This window comes from Chaetodon trifascialis, chromosome 12 (genome assembly GCF_039877785.1).
Source record: "Chaetodon trifascialis isolate fChaTrf1 chromosome 12, fChaTrf1.hap1, whole genome shotgun sequence".
NCBI lineage: Eukaryota > Metazoa > Chordata > Actinopteri > Chaetodontiformes > Chaetodontidae > Chaetodon > Chaetodon trifascialis.
In genome coordinates, this window is record NC_092067.1 from 9845159 (window position 1) to 9858692 (window position 13534).

General features: G+C 49.9%; 1 protein-coding gene across 1 annotated transcript in view; it reads left to right on the forward strand.

Annotated features, from left to right (window-relative positions):
• Positions 1 to 13534, forward strand: part of LOC139340019 (cyclic AMP receptor-like protein A) — a 42793-nt gene that overhangs the window by 17012 nt on the left and 12247 nt on the right. The window contains exons 10-11 of the mRNA XM_070975570.1: positions 2409 to 2456; positions 7188 to 7270. Of these exons, the coding sequence (XP_070831671.1) occupies positions 2409 to 2456; positions 7188 to 7270 (131 nt within the window). The remainder of the gene's footprint in view (positions 1 to 2408; positions 2457 to 7187; positions 7271 to 13534) is intronic.

Consider the following 13534-nt stretch of genomic DNA (forward strand, 5'->3'; position numbering starts at 1 on the left):
GTTCATGTGTTTAAGGGGTCTTTATTCACAATACTGGGAGGCAGCAAAGCACGCAGCAACTTGCACTTTTTCCAGCTACTCAAATGAGGATTTCCTGCTTTTCTCTGCTTTGTATCATTGGAAATTGGATTTTTCTCAGTCAGGAAGTGATTTGAGCACATTGACCATAGGCTGTCTGTGCTCATGTGATGGACATATGTCTCTGTTTTTCAGCATATTTGAACCTAAACAGTCAAATTGTGCAGATACGAAGCTGATTAATTGATTTACCACTTCGCTGAACACCTTGTAGCTCAGTGCTTTTCCACTGTGAGGGTGCAGCCGGAGCCCAGAGGCGGCATTCCACAAAGTTCACATAGCTGCCATTCCCCTGATCTGACGACTCGGCACGATGTGGCCGCAGTGCCGGTGGAAGGGCGCTGGCAGACGCGCGTTAAAGCAATGTATGATACGGCCTCATACAGGCCTGATCCTTCCTCGCTCTCTTTCTGCATTTGATGAAGCACATCGGACTCGCAATGAGTTGTCGCCGTGAATGCCGGCTCTCTTTGTTTGGGTGGAAGAGTGAACAATGGCACAGTGAGACAGATTCAGAGATAGCCGGGCTGCAGACAGACGAAACCGGAGACAGACAGCAGGTAGCTGAAGGGAAGGGAAAGCAAAAGACTGCGCGGCTCTTTATCGCCGGCGTGATAAAGAGAGTGAATGAATGTAGCTGGTTTGCAATCTGCATCTCATAACTCATTCAGCTCACAGTATTCAGCTCTCTCCCTCCACCTCCTGTCTCGCTCTGTATCTCCTGCCTCCCTCTCTTTTCCACCTTTCTTATTTTCCCTCTCTTTTGCTCCCACCTCCATCTGCCTCCGTCTCTCTCTCCACCCCCCCACCCCCCCTTTCTGCCTCTATGCCCCCCCCCTTCTCTCTGCCGTTTTGCTTTCTCTATCATATTTATGAAGAGCTCAAGCCTTATCTCTTTTCAGCTGCAGGCTGTCTCACTTGAAAGAATTTCAAAAGCTTTGAAAGCAGGGTAGGTGGCGACGCAATGGGGAAAGGGATAAAGATGAGCAGGCTGTGTGAAGAGAGGTGGGATGTTAGCTGGACGGAGAAGTTTCTCCGCTTTCCAGAGACCAGACCGGGGAGAGCGAGAGGGAGGATCGTGGGAGAGGACGACTCTGTTTCTCATTAGTTTACCAAGTCCGAGTCATTTACACCCAGATGATTGAGAAAAACACGGACTCACTCTGAGGGGCTGTGTGAGCTCGTGCTAACTAGAAGGATTTGAAAGCTAATGAGTCATTATCGGGGCAGACAGAGGGGTCTGGGAGTGCGGTGGTGTGTTTGTTTTATGGATGCGATCCCCTTCCCTCCCAAGCCTCGCGCCTCAACACTTGGCTGGCTGAATTGCTTGACTTCCAGTGGCACGGCTTAATAGAGTTTGGAACAAAAGCCACGCATGTGCGCTGGAGACCTGGCCGGGGCCTAATGATATTGCCACTTATTATCAGTGTATGTTGATTTTGATGGATAGTGGTGCTCAGCTGGACAACAAAGGGCTGCTCTGGAGCGAGTTCAGTCGAACCAAAGGGCCATCCTTTTTTGTGTGTGCGTGTTGTGCTGCACAAACACACCGTGGTCACACATAGATTTACAATGACAATCACGTCAGCGCGGAGAAACCATGGCAACATTGAGTTAATAAATAGCAGAACAGAGGAGCTGTTAGCGCGTATCGTTCGTGCTGCCTCTTCATGCGTGCGTGTGAAGCTGACTCGGGGCCTCCAGAGATTTGTCTCTGATGTCTTGGGTTACATAAACCCTCTGGCTTCCTATGGCCCCCCCACCCCTATCCCACCATCACAAATCTCAGTCTTGTGCATGTGATTGTGAGTGTGTGTGTGTTCCTGCGCGTGTCTGTTGACATTTTCCCTGCATTCCCCCGAGAGAGGAGACTGAGCGAAAAGTATTCCCACGTTCTCTCTGGAGAGCTCAGTTCTGCCATGTTTGCTCCACTTTTTCCCTTTTCTTTAACACTTCTTCAAAAAAAATCCTCCCCTTTCTCTACACCCTTTGCCTTTTCTTCTTCTTCCTCGTGTCATATTGTGCGCACCGAGGCTGATCAGTTGCCTCTCTTTGTGCGATGCTGGGAGCTGTTTAAGTGCTCCCCTCTGCCTCTAAGCTCCGCGCTCTGCTGTGAATTAGGCAGTTTTGGAGGGATGGATGAGAAGTTGGAGGGATAATGCAGTGGTGTGATAGTCGCTTGTCACCGCAGGCACAGACCTCTACACCTAAGGCCAACCCTGTCTAGGAAAAACTAACTGATTTAAACGATCCGGGTGCTATTCTGCTGTTTTTTCGGCCAACGTAACTGCCCTGACCTTTTCTTTCCATTTTGTGTCTTCTCTGCACAGATGCAGTCATGGCTGGGAACTTTCAACCCAGAAAGAGAAAGACGAAAGGTAATGGCCTGTCTGACCGTCACGTCTCACAACACACACACACACACACACACACACACACACACACACACACAGAGCATGAGGATTAAAGCGTGCGCAGGATTAACTCTTGTGGTCACGCTGGGTAGGTGTCAAACAGCAGGAAGTCATTTGACCTTGTGTCGCTTCCACCTCATACTGTGTGTGTGTGTGTGTGTGTGTGTGTGTGTGTGTGTGTGTGTGTGTGTGTGTGTGTGTGTGTGTGTGTGTGTGTGTGTGTGTGTGTGTGTGTGTGTGTGTGTGTGCGCGTTTGTGCATGCATATATACATGTGGGAGGCGCACACGCATGTGTGTGTCTCTGCTCCGGACCTAAATGAAAGAGAGGGGGACAGAAGAGGAAAAAAGAAAGCTACATGTAAAATCTATTAATGCCTAGAGACGTCAGATTGGAGAAGTGGGACATGAGGAGCAGGGAATGAGGGGATGGAGAAAGAGAATGTTGATTGGGGAGAGAGTTAGCTGCTGCTTTTTGGAATTAGGATGTTTTTTTCGCCTTAACTATAAGGGGCTCTCCACTGATTTTACATGAGCATAGGCTTGTGCTGGTTTTCTGAAACTATCTAGTCTATAACGGTCCTCTTTGGCTGTAGAGGGAACCCTCCAAAGCCTGAAAAAGTGACCCTTGTGATGTCATCAGGGTTTTCTTGGCATGGCCTTGGACACATCTTATTTATACAAAACAGAAGACCTGCATCACAAACTGGGAGAGGAGTTCTTTTTAAAGATGTGGGCAGGAAGGGTCTGACAAAAAAATGGGTTATTTCTTCTATTTCTGCATTGTGGGAAATGTAGGCTGCAGGGTTTTTGGTGCTCAAGCCACGCTCGGATCTGGACATCAGGATATCTTGGCCTCTGCTGCTTTGATTGAAAATGTTCTTTTTGAAATGCGTGTCTTGTGAGTCCTATAACTTAATGGAAGCGCAGTGCTGCAGCATCCCTTTAAATGAAATAATGGATTTCTTATAAAATGCCAGCTCTGGGATGTGCTTCTTCTCTCTTTTCTGCATGCTGTCCTCCAGCAAGTCACTAAACGTTTACCTGCCCACAGGTCGTGCACACCAAATCATTAAAATGTAAAGCCTGCAGATCCGCGTAAAAAGCATCCTGCACAAAGGTGCTCCGTGTCACAGCACCACTCATGAAAAGTTAAAGGCAGCAGTCCCTAGTTGTCTCGCTTTTAGTGACCTCACCCTTCCTCCCTCTCCTCGTTGCACCTCCTCCACCCTGCAGGGTGAGGTCCGGAGGGCAGGTTAGGGTTAAGGTTATGTAGATGCTGCCCCTAAGTGGCAGATGTAATTACTGCACACTGAACTGGCGTAACCCTCACGAGTGACGTGTGTGTGCATGAATATGTGGCAGCAGCACGCACACACGTTCATGTGGGCTAATTGCTATGTGTAGCTCAGGGTGTAAATAAGTCAGCACTGGTTTCTATCACACTCTCTGTTTCCTCGTGTTTCTCTCTCCCAGTCGCTCTCCTCGTTTCCATCTGTTTTTCTCTCTGCCTTCCACTTCCACTCTCTCTCTCTTCCCCCCTCCTCTCTTTCTTTCTCTCCTTCTTCCTCCCTCCCTTCCACTGTCTCTCTCACTCTTGTACTCATACCCAGCATGAATAAAGCAGCAAGCCAGGTTCATGGACATGAATATTTATGAGAGTTTATGCACGCGCTGCGATGCTTTAAAACAACAACAACAGCCTCCCCGATTGTGCTCGCCAAGCCAGTGAGCTCCGGTTCATATCTGTGTGTGTGTGTGTGTGTGTGTGTGTGTGTGTGTGTGTGTGTGTGTGTGTGTGTGTAGCAGCAGGTGTAAACTAGAGAAAGCGATTCCTGCTGGGTGTCTGAAGACCGCTGGCTCTGGTGATTTCCATTCACGCGCCACATCTCCCTCCCTCTGCGCCTCACATGTTATCCGTTACTGTGCCTCACACACACACACGCACGCACGCACGCGCACGCTTCGCCTTTTTTGTGCATGTTTTGTGCGTAGTCTCCTGCGTTCACCATTCTTGATCTTTTTTTCACTCTCTGACTCAGCCTGGCACCACCCCCCTCCCCTCTATCGGTGTGTGTGTGCGTGCGTGCGTGCGTGTGCATGTGTGTGTGTGCGTATATCTGACTGGAGTGATGACGTGCATAACTAGTGCTGGCAGTTATCAGGGCTGTCAGTCACATGGTTGTGACGCATCGTTGTGTGTCTCGAGCAATTTGTTTGTGGTCAGGCATGACTACACACACACACACACACACACACACACACAAGCGCCACAAGGTCTTGCAACAGCACAGGTCAGCAAGAGGATGTTCGAAAGAGGGTGTTAGAGTCAAGCTGCACACACACACACACACACACACACGCACGCACGCACGCACGCACCTTTAAACACATTTGCACAACTGCACACACAGCAGCACAGTCCCGTCGGGTAGCAACAAAGCTGGCTGAGCAAACAGCGAGCTGCTTGTTCGTTATCTTCCCAGGGTGTTTGTTTACTGATCCACACAAGCTTTGCCTTGAGTCGCAATGTGAAGTGTCTACGTGTGTGCCTGTGTACGTGTGTGCCCGCATGCACAAGCGTGTTTCTTGGTGAGAGTTTCCTCTGCACATGTGCGTGCTCACTGACAGGCCGGATTTTACTTGTACGTGTCGCCAACATCCCGGAGAACATCCTCACTGTGAATGCGCTGCAAGGACAGTTGGGTTTGTGTCTCGAGAGCTCTCAGCAGGACACGCGGCTTTGACAAAACATACATAACTTCTTTTGTTGGGATGCGCTGTCTAGCTGCCAGGCCGTGCGCTTCGACTGTGCGTAAAATGTCCAAATTTCCATTTTTCTCTTTCTGTAAGGACTTCTCACCCGAACGTTCCCCTTAAAAGAATCAACATCTTGAGGAAAAACCCTGTGATGGATATTTGTGTTAACACTGCAGCAGATGTCAACGGTTGCGATGATGACGAAACGTCTGTGGCTCATGGAAAAAACATTTATTTATGAAATTTTCTGAAATTCGAGATGAAGTTTTCGTCCTTGAATTTCACTCGACAAAAAAAAAAAAAAAAAAAAAAACCTTTTGAAAAGTCCTTGAATTTGAAGCTGAAGAGCTTTTGGGGATGTCTGGTGCTGGTATTTTTAGCATAGGTTTTTTTTCTGCGAGTGAGGGTGAGTGCGGTGGGTGGTGAAGGGGACGGGTGGCTCCTGATAACCGTCTGTAATCTGGCGTGCGTCATTAACGTCGGGACCGCTGCGCCCGCCGCACATAATTACGGTTTCATTCCCCTCTGCTTCCCGAGCAGCGCAGGGGCCTCTGACACGGGAGGACTGTGATTAAAAACACGAGGCTCTTTAGCCGCGCTCTTCCTCCTCCTCCTCCTCCTCCTACACTTTTCCACATCCTGTCTCTTGCGCACTGAAATTCCTCAAATGCCTGTCTCTGCTCCTCACCTAAATTTTATCTGAGATCACTGGCTCCATGCATACTTTTAGACCCAATCTCTGGAACTGTTTTTTCCCCCAAAGAATACGCACACACGTGTACAAAGCTCCCTTTCACACGTCGCGTCCTTCAGGCTCCTGATTTGCCGGTTCCCTCTAACCCAATGAGACATTCTTCCCAGCACGCACACACATTTTTGAGATGACAATAGGCAGAGCTTGACATGATCACTGATGTCAGAGCTTCCTGGTTTGATGGACGTTAACAGGGCTGGGCTTAATGTTTGCGTTTGGGTTGCGCAGTTCTGCGATGAGGGACGATGAGCGCTCTCCATTCTGCTGATCACATGCAGCCAGCATACGTTTCATGCTGGAAACTTGGCTCTTATAGGCAGTACGCTCCCTGACAAGCGCACGTACACACACACACACACACACACACACACACACACACACACACACACACACACACACACACACACACACACACACACACACACACACACGAGATAAAATACCACCGGGGGGCTCTCGTGATTTTCATTTGAATTGTTTAAAATGCCTGCGTTAGAGCTTGCATGCCTCGGGGTCTTTCTTGTGAGTAATTAATTTCCAGCATGTGGGGGTAGAGACCACAGCTTGTGGGCCTGCCTCCTGGCACCGACAGTGTGTGTAAGAGAGAGAGAGGGAGGCTTAGCGCTGGCTCGGCTGCTGCGTCCCAGCCAAGAGGAGGGAGGGGAGGGGAGGGGAGGGGAGGGGGCAGCACAGCGCAGAAAATCGATCCAGGGGCCGCGCTTCTCAGCCTCTTCCGGACGCAAGAGTCCTCCTCTCTTGGGAATTAGATAACGGCTTGTAAAAGCTCTCCACCGCCAGGCTCTCCCCCTCCTCGACTTTTAGCTGCTGCCGCATCTCTCTGTCTTCCCGCCTGTGCGCACCGCTTATACAGATATTGAATTCGCCCCGTTCACGTCACGGCAAAGTATTGGCTTCCATTTTAATTGGAATCATCCCTGTTTCTTCTCATAACTGTGTGGATATTGCGTATTATCAGCAGGTTAATATTTTATTAGGTTTTAATTGCCCTTTGTTGTTTGCCTCAGTGCACTGATCTTCCAGTTCAGACACCGCGCGCGCGTGTGTGTGTGTGTGTGTGTGTGTGTGAGAGAGAGAGAGAGAGAGAGAGAGACAGAGAGCCAGAGATAGAAAGACACACGTGTTAATGTGAGCGTGGGTCATTAGTCAGTTTTCTCTCCTCCAGGTTTCCTTGGCTGAGGAGATCAAGCCGTTGAAGTGGTATCCCTCCGTTTACCTGCTGGTGTCTATCTTTCCCCTCATCAACAGGTAACACACACACACACACACACACACACACACACACACACACACACACACACACACACACACACACACACACACACACACACACACGCTCACATACGCACGCATACGCACGCACACACCTGTGCGGCCCATAAATTCTGCGCTCTGTTTTATTTGCATGTTGGCTTCTCTCACGCTACTATCTTATCTCCTCTCAACCTGCCACCCCCTCCCTCCTCCTCCTCCTCCTCTTCCTCCTTCCTTCTCTGCCTTTCCCTTCCGTCTCTCGCGCTCTCTCTTATCTGAACTCTCAGAAAGCTTCGCTCTCTCTGTAGCACGAACACTGGAGGAGACTGCTCGTGTGTGTGTTGGAGGCATGGAGCATTTTATTGGCTTTTTTAAAACCCGGGCTTCGTCGGCTGAGGGTTGGTGGGAGGAGGCGGGTGGTCCAGTAAATGATAACCCCGGCGCTGTTATTACTCCTTCGCTCCCTCTCTCTCTCTCTCCCCCTCTCCCGCTTTCTTTCATTTGCTATCGCTCCTTCCTCCCTCCCCTCCTCCACGTGGAGCCGGTGTGATTGACAGGTCAGGGTTACTAAGTGATTAGCTGCGGCGGCTCTGCTTGTCGCCACGGCGATGTAGGCGGAGACACAGGTCAATTACAGGGTCAACGTCTCTCAAAGGCTCTGCTTAAACCCCCCCCCCCCCCCCCCCCACACACACACACACACCACCACCACCACCACCACCATCTCCTCCTCCTTCACTTCTCCATCCATTCCAGACCCCTCCTCCTCCCGTGCCCCGACTGTCGGCTGATGAAGATGACAAACTGCATCCTGTGCTAACCCCAAAACCACCCTCCTCTCCTTCCCTCCCTCTCTTCGCTTCTTTTCTTCCTTCCTTCCTTCCTTTCCTCCCGTAATGTCACTTTCTCTTCCTCCTTTCCGCTCAAAACGTCTTTGTTATGTCCCGCTTATTTCCACACTTTCCTGCTTGGCCTCTCTGTCTTTCTCCTCCTGCTTTTTTAATGTCACTTCCCCACCTCCTCCTTCTCCGCTTTTCCTCTCCTCTGCCACACAAAGCCCTCTCTCTCCCTCTTTCTCCCTCTCTCTCCCTCTCTTGAGCAAACACGCTCTCGCTCTCTCACTCCGCTCCGCCTTTCTCCGGAGAGCGAACAAGGAGAAAACGGGAATGAATTGCTCTCTCGTCGTCGTCCTCCACCTCCTCCTCCTCCTCCTCCTCCTCCACCAGCAGCAGCAGCAGCAGCAGCAGCAGCGCCGGCTGTATATATCTCCGGCTCCTATTAATTTGTTAGCCCCCCCTTCCCCTCCTCACCCCCCCTCAGCTCATATCCTCCTCCCCTCTTTCTCCTTCCCTCCCCTCTGCTGAGTGCTGGAGTGTGTAAAGTGTTTGTCACGGTGCCGTGCCGATGTCGCTGTGCTCTGCCGTGCGGAAGCAGCGCACGGCAGACAGCCTTAGTGTGTGTTTTTCTGTACGTGTGAGTGTGTGTGTGCGTGTGTGTAGGCGGGTGGTTGGTTTCGTGTCAAGGCGAATGTGCTGTCGCTGCTTGTTGCCGCGTGTGCGTGCGCCCACGTGCGTGTGTGCGCACTTGTTTGTCCGCCTCGACTTGAGTGTGTGCTTTTTGCATGTCTGTCTGGCAAGCTCGTGTGTGTGTGCGTACGTGCGCGCGTTTTTATTTTGTGTGCATGCCTAGCGTGTGTGTGTGTCTGAGTGGGGGATTATTTCTATCTGAGCTCCAAAGCCTCCTAAACAGGGCTTAGAGAGACGGCCCAGGGCAGCAGCTAAAGCCGTTGGGTAGAGCTCTCTCTCTCTCTCTCTCTCTCTCTCTCTCTCTCTCTCTCTCTCTCTCTCAATCTGGATCCCTCCTCCCTCTCTGCTCTCCCTCTCTCTCCCTCTCCCTCTCTCTCTCTCTCTCTCTCCCTACCATTTCTCCCTGCCCTGATCCATTGCGTTAATACACAGACACTCCCACACACAAACACACTCTTGTTTTTGGCCCTCATCTGCTGCCACACACACACACACAAACACGCGCACACACGCATACATACGCAGTCACACGCCACACACAATTTTAATCTGTTCCAAATGCACACTGGTAAATGTGTTAATTCGACACCAGCTGTTGCGAATTGAAATGGGAAAGCGCTCCTACTTTTCCTCGCCCGCGCTCGCACACATGCATGGACGAGTCATTATACATCATTTTACCACGTCTCTCTCTCTCTCTCTCTCTCTCTCTCTCTCTCTCTCTCTCTCTCTCTCTCTCTCTCTCTCTCTCTCTCTCTCTCGCTCATTCCCTTGCCCTCATTTGGCAACACAAAAGTAGCACCAGACACTCACACCTTCGCACTTATCCCTCCTCCTTCTCCTCCTCTCTCTCCCTCTTTGTCCTTCTTTTCGCTCCCTCTCTGCCACTTCACTCTCTCTCAGCTCTTTGCGTGTGTGTCTGCGAGCACTGCCCGGGCACAACTAGAGTTTTCACAGTCTGCTTCTCACATTGCCTCCCCTGTGTGCTTTATGGTGTGGGTGTGTGTTTGTTTACAAGGCTTGTCTAGATTCCTACTGTGCGTGCTTGTACGCCTGTTTGCATAAATAAGCCCTCTCCCCGGAACCTAGCCGCCGATTTCTGCGGCGCGTCGCGGCTTGACGTGCAAGTGCTCCTCCTGGACAGCCTGCTCGTCTTTTATGAGGACTCTCTGCTCTCCTTAAGCAACCACCCACCCCCGTCCTCCCCTTTCCCCTTTTGACACCAAGCGGGGAGAAATCGGCATCCCTGTTTAGTGTCTTTTTTTGCTCTTCTTTAAGGCTTTGTCTCGAAGGCCAAACCAAAGCAAAGCACATGGCAGGAGAGCTAGTTGCCTTCAAGCAATTGGGGTTACGCGCCCTGCAGAAGGGGGCTTCCGCACGGATGGATTGGCCCTGGCAGCGGGGCTTGAACCGGTGATGTGTCTGTAACCTTGAGTTCACCCTGTCGCTCCAGGAGGCAGCTTGCATCCTCCTAGTTATTCTTGGTTTCCCTCAATGCGGTGTGTGGGTTTTGTGGTGTATAGGCCTATACGTGCTTGCAGGGGATTTTTGGATGGGCTCCCTACAGCGCCTAGCCGCCCCCCCCCCCCCCCCTTTCTCTGGAGGAGATCTGATTTTCCTGCTCCAGGCAAGCAGCGAGAACAAGACAGCGTGTGCGTGTGTCTGTGTGTGTGTTTCAGTGTGTGTCTCTGCGCTTTTTGTGTGTGCGCGCCTGCACGCGCAACCCGGGCCAGGCAGACCTTCCCCATCTCCGTTCTGCGCTTTGAAAAACGAGGGAGGAAATCTCAGAGCAGCAGTTATTATTCATCCCTCAAAGCAAACGGGGAGGAGGCGGAGGAGGAGGAGGGAGAGAGGGATGGATGTAGGGAGGAAGAAAAGAGCGAGCCAAACGGGAGGGATGAAGGGGGGGCTGTAGGGGGGGATACATTAACTCTTATCTCACTGTATTTGGCATTCTGCATCCCAGGATGCGCTCTTTCTCTCTCTCACACACACTCCTGCTTTCTCTTTCCTTTCTACGCTCCCTTCCTTCCGTTCCTGCCTCTACGCCTCTCGGAATATCTTGCATTCAGCGCAGGCATGTGTGTCTGTGGCCCGATGTGTGCCGGCTGGTGTGTGTGGTTTGTACTGTATACCCTAATATCTTTTGTGTTGTGTTTTGTTTACTTGAACAAGTGAGCTCCTCAGATGCTGAAAGGCAGTATGCATGGTTCCAACTCTCATCTTTATTTGTCTCCAAGCCTTTTTTATTTATCTATCTCTTCACATTCAATTTACTGTATGAGAGTGGCAGCGTTGGCCTGTTTACTAAAATAAGTTTTCAACCTGATATAGCTTGCAGGTTTGTGAATTTTTTTCAGTTTTGGAGCCAAAGCTCTGTCATTCCTCCTTTTGGTGTTGCTTTGATCTCTGATCTTTGCAGGAGTGAATCCGGGTTTCCAGGACTGGGCTCAGGAAGGATTAGTCGAATTTGAGTGTCATTTCATACACTAGAACTAAGCATATGAAGAAAGCACTTAGAGCGGCTGCTTGAAGCACCAGGTTTGATGTTCTCATTATTCAGACATTTTCTCCCTCTTATTTACACACAGATAACAAAAATCTTTATCAATCAAAGATGTCTGCGGTGTCACATGTCACGCTCTTTGAACACCCTGATTGCCTGTGTGATAGCTAAGCCACATGTGGCTGTGTGGCCTAGATAATATTTAGGTGGATATATGACCATGCCTGCTGTGTGTGCCCATGTGTGCGCACTTGTGCTTTAGCGTCTGAGGCAGTGATCGGTGTGTAACTGGAGACGGAGAGCCCCGTAGCCATTCGTCTCCCGTTGTGCAGCGGCGGCGCTCTGCTATTCATCCCCATTTAGCGAGACAGAGAGCTGGCCTACAGAGCTGTGTGAAGTGCAAACACACACAGGGCAGGCACCCGCGTGGAGGGTGGACACACACACACACAGAAAGGATCAAGATTTAATACGTAGCGGACACATACAGACACCATAATATACATGTATTTGCATGCGTGGAAATCAATATGCATACATAAAATACTCACATAGGATACAGGCGTATGTGCATGCTCATACACAGAAATACAAACATTAACACACAAATGCAGGCAAATAAACTATATGCAGACCTGTAAGTCCCTATATACACACATATCAGCTATAAAGATGCATATACCTACACACAAACAGGCACATATAGGCACATACATACATTCATGCACATGCATGGTGGTATACACAAGCACACACAAATGCTAAAGGAGATACTAGATAACCTCCCTCACACACACACACACGCAGGCATGTGCACACATTCACACATGCACGCACACACCCTGCTCCCCCTCCCTCTGCTCTTTCAGGCACGTCTTTAAATATTCATCACTCTGGCTGCTCTGAGAGTGCCGTAAACGCTGCCTCACACTCCAGGGAATCGCTAAAGCCTACTCTATCATCTGTTCTCCCTCCCTCCTCTCCGTCTCTCTCTCTCTCACACACACACACACACACACACACACACACACACACACACACACACACACACACACACACACACGTGCGCGCACGCACACACTTCTAGCCACAGCCACTCACAAGGATAAACTCACGTGCACCAACACTCGAAGGCACAGTCAGTGGCATCGCTGGACACACAGACACACGCCAGTACAAGAATCAGGCTGCACGGAAACACATGCGCTGCGATGTTCAATGAACAGATTTTGTGGGTGTGTGTGTTTGTGTGTGTGTGCGTGTGTGTGTGTGTTTACTGGTTGCTTCCAACACAGAGGGTTGAGTGGTGTTGTGTTCCAGGAAACAGGATGTCTCTTTGTTTGGGTTTTATTCTGTTGGTGAACGTTAGCCGCCTCAGTCCCCAGGGTCTGTGTGTGCCTCTTTGTCTGTTAGTGAATGTGTGCGTGCATGCGTGTGCGCGTGTGTGACTGCACTCGTGCAGGTGTATATGCGCTCACATGTTTACGTGTTTCAGTCTGAGTCCAGAATATTTGGTCAAATGTTCGCGCAGAGGCTTGACCAAAAAATGCGTGTGCCTCTGTGGGTGTGTGTGTGTATAATGGGAGTCATACCCTCAGCTGTGACAGTTATCCCCATCTTGACCTTGTGATCAAAGCAGATCATTCACATGTCCACATGCATAGCACACTAGAGATGCTTCATAAGCATTAGAGCTTATGCACATTTGAGGGGCTGATCACATGTTGTCACTGAACAATGAGAGGCTTGTCTGTGCTGTCCTGAAGGCCACCACACACGCACAATACACAAGAGAACAGCGAACAGAACCTTTTGAACCACAGGTCAGGTTTTCTCCTGGGTGAATATATCGCTCCTCATGGTTATTTTTGACTTTGCGTCTTAAAGTTGTTGTGAATTAAAGCGGCAAAGATCTGATTGTGCTTTGAAGGATTTGGATTCGATAAGTGGATTCAATCAAATGTGATTAAAAAAAGGTTCCCAAAGCATCTGAAGCATAATTGGACTTCATGCAGTCATGATGTCATTGTTTCCCAGTGTCTGTTTGTCTCTTGTCATGTTGGTGTTAAGTATAGCATTTAAATCCCTCTATGACGCGCCAGTGATTTTGTCCCATGCGCAGTTCATTCTCAGAAATGAAGTTTGATATCACAACATCTCCTTGGCTTCAATAAGCTGCCATATTTGGACGCAAGCAAAACATTAAAGGAGTTGAAAAAAAGTTGT